This window comes from Camellia sinensis, chromosome 7, assembly GCF_055761805.1.
Source record: "Camellia sinensis isolate YWXY chromosome 7, ASM5576180v1, whole genome shotgun sequence".
Classification (NCBI taxonomy): domain Eukaryota; kingdom Viridiplantae; phylum Streptophyta; class Magnoliopsida; order Ericales; family Theaceae; genus Camellia; species Camellia sinensis.
Window position 1 is genome coordinate 122,067,056 of NC_138967.1, and position 7,289 is coordinate 122,074,344.

Genomic DNA, 7,289 nt, shown 5'->3' on the forward strand with positions numbered 1-7,289 from the left:
AAATAACAGAACAGCCTTTCGGCCCCGGCAACCTTTCGACCCAGAAGTATACAAAACAGCCTTTCGGCCTAGAAATATATAGAACAGCCTTTCGGCCCATAAATATACAGAATAGCCTTTCGGCCCAGAAATATACAGAACAGTCTTTCGGCCCAGAAAATATACAGATGTATATAATGCCATCATTGTTTACATTCCCACTAAATTCCAATCGATATACATGTTAACGTAAGAATATACGGAAATCAAAACGTTAATATCATTAAACATTTACAGTAATTAGCGTACATTCATTGTACTGTTACTCACAGTGTTATTGCGGAGCGATGGTTCCTCCTGTGGTGTGTCCTACACACATATATAACATCCATTAGTTCGTTTTTCCTTTTAAACCATTTCTTGAGTCATTACATTTCAAATGAATTTACAACCATCAAAAAGGCATCAAACATAAATTCTAAAAATATCCGGAGGTTAAGCACGTAACACGGAGCGAACATTTTTTTCGGACTTGGGCCACACGTGCGGCCACCCCCTCCGCTCGAGCGGCCATGGACCGCACGTGCGGTGCCTCTCCTCCGCTCGAGCAGCCAAAAACAATATGCTTCTCCATTTTTTTCTCTCTTCTCCGCACGTGCGGCCACGACCTCCGCATGTGCGGCCTGGCCCCTGTTTGGCAGTCCGAATTTCATACAAAACTCAACTTAAAGGACACATAGTAAGGTTCATAATAGATCAATTTAACATAAGAAGAAAGTTCAAAATCACATGAAAAATGAATCACAAACCAACTTAGGTTCCTAATCACTTTGAATTTATAATTATAATCAATCACAATCCAACTCTTTTTGGGTTCACTTACACACACATACACACATATATGTATATATCCATCTAATCGTATAATCCAACCACATAGATGAGTATCTACATGACATTAACAAGGAAGCAAGGTGTAACTTCTCCATAACTCAAATCAATTTCAGAAAATTAAGTCTCTAAGGCTTCCAATTTAGGGTTCAAACAATTTAAGTGCGACAGATAATTTTCTTATTAAATAGATAGGAATCCATATTCCAAGTCTCACTTAAATCAACGTAATTTCGCATAGAATTTCACAATAAGCATTCAAAAACACATAATAGAGGACTGAAAAGATACCAGAATCATGTACGAGGGTCGGGGTATTACACTCTCTCCCCCTTTAAATAAGTTTGGTCCTCTAAGAAACAGATGCGGATATTAGTGTTGTATTTCATCTTCCTTCTCCCAAGTTGCCTCGGTTCCATAGTGTTCTTGCCATTCCACTTTTACCATTGGAATTTCTCGGTTCCGCAATTGTTTCACTTGCCAGTCCAGGATTCAGATTGGTTTCTCTTCATATGTTAATTTATCATCCAGAGTAATCTGATGGTAATCTATGACATGTGACGGGTCTGGAAGGTATCCTCGAAGCATAGAGACATGAAACACATTATGCACTTGACTCATATTTGGTGGAAGGGCAACTCGGTAAGCTACTGGACCCACTTTTTCCAATACTTGAAAAGGACCAACATATCGGGGTGTTAACTTACCCCTCTTTCCAAATCTCGGATGTCCTTTCATCGGAGTGACTTTCACAAAAACATGGCTATCTACCTCAAATTCCAAATTCCTTCGTCGGTTGTCCGCATAGCACTTCTGCCTACTTTGAGCAATTTTCAATCTTTCCCGAATAATTTTGACCTTCTCCGTTGTCAACTGAACAATTTCTGGCCCTAGCAATGATCTGTCTCCAATTTCAGCCCAACACACGGGAGAACGACATCGTCTTCCATATAAAGCTTCATAGGGTGCCATTTCAATACTCGAATGGTAACTGTTATTATATGCAAACTCTATCAACGGCAGATGGGTTTCCCAACTTTCTTGAAAGTCCAGAACACACATTCGAAGCATATCCTCTAACGTATGTATCGTCCTCTCGGATTGTTCGTCTGTTTGAGGATGGAAGGTTGTGCTAAACTTTAGTTCCGTACCCATTGCATCCTGTAGACTTTGCCAGAACCTTGAAACAAATTTTGGCTCTCTATCTGACATAATTGAGACCGGGACACCATAGAGCCTTACAATTTCATTTACATAGATTACAGCAAGTTTGTCTGCATTATATTGAGTCTTCACAGGTAGGAAGTGGGCGGACTTAGTTAATCGATCGACAATGACCCATATAGAATTCATACCCGAGGTGTCCATGGTAACCCTACGACAAAATCCATGGTCAGATGTTCCCACTTCCATTCCGGGATTGGAAGGGGTTGTAATAATCCTGCTGGTTTCTGATGCTCTGCTTTTACTTGCTGACATTGCAAACACTTAGAGATAAACTCCGCGATTTCCTTTTTCACACTTGGCCACCAAAAATTTTGCTTCAAATCCCGGTACATTTTACTACTTCCCGGATGCATTGAAACTCTTGAGGCATGTGCTTCTTCCATCAATTTCCATTTAAGTTCTAACACATTAGGGACACATATTCGATTTTGAAATTTAAGCACAGAATCTGTCAAAGTGAACCCCGGTTTCGGTTTTGTTTCCATTTCATCACATATTTTCTTTAGAGCTCCATCTTCCATTTGGCATAATTTAATCTCCTCAAGTAATGTCGGTTGGGCCATCATTGCTGCCACTATTGTTTCCTGACCATGTATCACCAAGTTGACCTCCATTTTATTCAACTCACTTATCAACTCCTTTTGCTCTGTCAGTAAATTTGCCAAATTTCCCATATTCTTCCGACTAAGTGCATCTGCCACCGTGTTGGCTTTACCAGGATGATAGTGGATCTGCAAATCATAATCCTTAATAAGCTCTAACCACCGCCGCTGGTGCATATTCAACTATTTTTGGGTGAAAAGGTATTTGAGACTTTTATGGTCGGTATAAATGTCGCAGGTAGTCCCATACAGATAATGCCGCCAAATTTTTAAAGCAAAAACTACTGCGGCTAGCTCAAGATCGTGCATGGGGTAACTCTTCTCATGGGGTTTAAGCTGGCAAGAAGCATAAACGATAACTCTTCCGCTTTGCATAAGCACACAACCAAGTCCTTTATGTGATGCATCATTGTAAATCACAAATCCCTCAGTACCAGACGGTAGGGCAAGGACCGAAGCTGCAGTCAACTTCATTTTTAATTCTTGGAAAGCAAATTCCCGCTGTTCCGACCATTCAAATGCAATTCCCTTCTTAGTCAACTGTGTGAGTGGTACAGCAATCTTGGAGAAATCTTGAACAAATCTCCTATAATATCCGGCCAACCCCATAAAACTACGCACTTCAATCACATTAGTCGGAGTTGGCCAGCTCATGATCGCCTTAATCTTGTTTGGATCAACGGAGACTCCTTCCTTAGTTATGATGTGCCCCAGAAACGCCACTTCACGTAGCCAGAATTCGCATTTCTTTAGCTTTGCGTATAACTTCTTTTCTCGGAGGGTCTGAAGAATTAAACGAAGATGATTGTCATGAGCTTCTACATTCTCTGAGTAAATGAGGATATCGTCAATAAAGACCATGACAAATTCATCCAAATAGGGCTTAAAGACACGATTCATCAAATCCATGAATGTCGCGGGTGCGTTAGTGACCCCAAAGGGCATGACCAAAAATTCGTAGTGACCATATTGGGTTCGAAATGTTGTTTTCTTAACATCACCAGCTTTAACTTTTAATTGATTGTATCCGGACCGTAGGTCAATTTTTTAGAAGACATGTGCTCCTTGTAACTTATCAAACAAGTCGTCAATCCACGACAGTGGATACTTGTTCTTGATTGTTACCTTATTAAGTTCCCTATAATCAATGCAAAGTCGGAGTGTGCCATCCTTTATTTTCACAAATAGAACTGGTGCACCCCATGGAGAGACGCTCGGACGGATAAACCCCTTATCCAGTAGGTCTTGCAACTGAGTCTTCAATTCCCTCATCTCAGCTGGTGCCATTCGGTATGGAGTTTTAGAAATGGGTTGGATTCCCAGTAACACTTTAATTGTAAACTCAATTTCACGGTCCACTAATTCTCCTGGAAATTCTTCTGGAAAGATATTCGGAAATTCACAGACAACTAGGATCGCATCAGTATTCTCATTCATTCTTGGCCCCTCCAAAACACTGCATAAATACCCCTGGCACCCTTTCTGAATTAATTTACAAGCCTTTGCTACAGAAATCACATACGGTGGAGAAGTTATTCCCTGTCCCTGAAAAGTAGATTCTGATTGTCCCGGAGGGTGAAAACTGATTTGCTTTGTCAGACAGTCTATAGCGGCACCATATTCACCCAACCAATCCATTCCCAGAATAATATCAAAAGAAGTCATATCAAGTGGTAACAGATTAGCATATACACGGACATCCCCAATTAGAAGTTCACAAGCAGAATATACAAAGGTACAGATCATGGAATTTCCCATAGGTGAAGATACACACAGCACATAAGTCAATTCTTCTTCAGGTTTATCTAAATTTTTCGCAAATAATTTTGATACAAAGGAACAGGTAGAGCTAGAATCAAATAAAACATAAGCAGAATGACCATGAACCATAAATGTAGCTGACACCACTGTCGCTACATTCTGTACATCTCCTGGAACCAACGCAAATACCCTGCCTTGCCTCGTAGTGTCCTTATTGTTAGCAGGTTTAGCAGCTGACTTGGCATTAGGATTCGGTGTAGACCCTGCTGAGCTTGTGGCAGCCTTATTACCATCTTGTTGATTCCTTTGCGGACAATCTTTTATTAAATGACCCATTTTGCCATATCGGAAACATGCTCCAGACAATCGGTGACAAATCCCACGATGCCTCCATGCCTCCATCCACATTTTGGACACACAGGAGCTGAATTTTGAGTAGAAGTAGTAGTGCTGGAGGTCCCTGAATTTTGCTTCTTGTTTGGTGGAGTAGTTGACCCCTTGAACCATTGGTTGTTCTGCCTCTTTCCTTTCCATTCAGAAATTCGAGTCTGAGCAGCAATATTCCCTTCTGCTATAACAGCCCTTTCTAACACATCAACGTAGGTAGGCAACTTTAACACATTAACTCGATCCAAAATAGCACCCCACAATCCCCCTTCGAACTTCCACGCCTTCTTATAATCTGTATCTACCATATGAGGTGCAAATTGGGCCAGTTCTGCAAACTGAGCTTCATACTCGGCAACAGTCTTATTTCCTTGTCTAAGTGTTTCAAATTCGGTTACCTTCTTGTCTCGCATACTTTGGGGAAAATATTTGTCATAAAACAACTCCAAGAATCTATCCCATGTCAACCGCTGGTGCACTGTCCTTGTAAGGATCAACCATCTCCGCGCCTCGTCTTCAAGAGTGAAAGCAGCGAGTTGCACCTTTTGAACTTCAGTACAAGGAAAGACTTCAAATAATTTTTCTATCCCCAGCACCCATGCCTCAGCCTTCATTGGTTCGATTCCTCCTTTAAACGATGGTGGTTTCATCTTTTTAAACTTCTTTGTAAGTGTAATGGTTCAGTCCTTAGCATGAAAATCTTACATTACAGGTGGGGGTACTGGTGGTGGTGGCGACTGTGGCTGTTGTTGTTACCGTAGAGTCTCCGCCATTTCCATAATCACCCTTTCCATCTTGTCCAACCGTGCCGAGGTAGCATCTTCCTGATCTTCGGTCCTTGTTCTCACCATGGTCTACAAGACAATCAATTACAACATACACAAAAGAATACAATAGGCATTGATCATCATCATTAGCGTTAGCAGAAAACATTTAACGTTGCTATCGATCTTTCATATATCTTCAAAACGTTATGCATGATGCCTAAATCTTTCTAGACATCCTAAGGCTCAATGGACCCGTGTGTGAGATAGCAACTTGTGCTCTGATACGACTTGTCACGCCCCTAACTCGCCCCTAAAAGTTTTGGGCATGACGTATTCAGAATTGAACACTTAACCTGATACATATATCCTATGGGGCCTGAACGAAAGCGCTTGATATTAGGAAATAACATGGAAACATATCCATTGAGCCATTTCTAATATGCCAGGATCCCGACTAGCAAATAAACATATAGGGAACAAGCATAAGAGAATAAGGTACATACATACGTATATATATTTACAAGTCCAGCCCAGAAATTGGGCATATAACAAAACATTAGATACAATTCAACCTTGGCCGGCAATTAGAGTATAAGATAACAAAATTTAACAAAACTGTGCTAAGATGCAAAGGGCTTCTCCAAGTGCCTGGTTGTACTTAGGTTGACAAAAGATAGATGATATCGACGTTAGGACTGACCTCCAAGTTGGTTACCTACAGAATCAGACAAAATTACAGAGTGAGATAAGCTCAGTGAATAACAGTACTTAAACAGTTTAATACGCAATTTAAAACATAATACATAACAGTGCATTCACAAAAATGGAATTCATATCATTAGTCTGATGCTGTATTATTTTCAGAACGACCTTGGGCCTAGTTATAACAGAACGGCCTATTGGCCCAGAAATAACAGAACAACCTCTCGGCCCTGATAGCCTTTCGGCCCAGAAGTATACAGAACAGCCTTTCGGCCTAGAAATATAAAGAACAACCTTTCGGCCCAGAAAATATACAGAACAGCCTTTCGGCCCAGAAATATACAGAACAGCCTTTCGGCTCAGAAAATATACAGATGTATATAATGCCATCATTGTTTACATTCCCACCAAATTCCAATCAATATATATGTTAACGTAAGAATTTACGGAAATCAAAATGTTAATATCATTAAACATTTACAATAATTAGCGTACATTCATGGTACTGTTACTCACAGTGTTATTGCGGAGCGATGGTTCCTCCTGTGGTGTGTCCTACACACGTATATAACATCCATTAGTTCCTTTTTCCTTTTAAACCATTTCTTGAGTCATTACATTTCAAATGAATTTACAACCATCAAAAAGGCATCAAACATAAATTCTAAAAATATCCGGGGGTTAAGCACGTAAAACGGAGCGAACATTTTTTCGGACTTGGGCCGCACGTGCGGCCACTCCCTCCGCTCGAGCTGCCATGGACCGCACGTGCGGTGCCTCTCCTCCGCTCGAGCGGCCAAAAATAGTATGCTTCTCCATTTTTTTCTCTCTTCTCCGCACGTGCGGCCACGACCTCCGCATGTGCGGCCTGGCCCCTGTTTGGCAGTCCGAATTTCATACAAAACTCAACTTAAAGGACACATAGTAAGGTTCATAATAGATCAATTTAACATAAGAAGAAAGTTCAAAATCA

General features: G+C 40.8%; 1 protein-coding gene across 1 annotated transcript; it reads right to left on the bottom strand.

Annotated features, from left to right (window-relative positions):
• Positions 1-2,882: 2,882 nt before the first annotated feature.
• LOC114301101 (uncharacterized) lies at positions 2,883-5,497 on the bottom strand. The gene is made up of 3 exons (XM_082881063.1): positions 4,825-5,497; positions 3,899-4,777; positions 2,883-3,526 (listed from the first exon to the last, which is right to left on the bottom strand). The coding sequence occupies exons 1-3, from the start codon at positions 5,495-5,497 to the stop codon at positions 2,883-2,885; spliced, it is 2,196 nt and encodes a 731-aa protein (XP_082737189.1).
• Between the last annotated feature and the right edge of the window lie 1,792 nt (positions 5,498-7,289).

Excerpts from the sequence above, each read along its gene's own strand:
- LOC114301101 (XM_082881063.1), bottom strand. The coding sequence starts at position 5,497 with ATGAAACCACCATCGTTTAAAGGAGGAATCGAACCAATGAAGGCTGAG. Across the intron at positions 4,778-4,824 it reads CGTGGGATTTGTCACCGATT|ATTGTCCGCAAAGGAATCAA; the intron begins GTCTGGAGCATG and ends ATTTAATAAAAG. Across the intron at positions 3,527-3,898 it reads TCCGAGCGTCTCTCCATGGG|AGAATGTAGAAGCTCATGAC; the intron begins GTGCACCAGTTC and ends TCATTTACTCAG.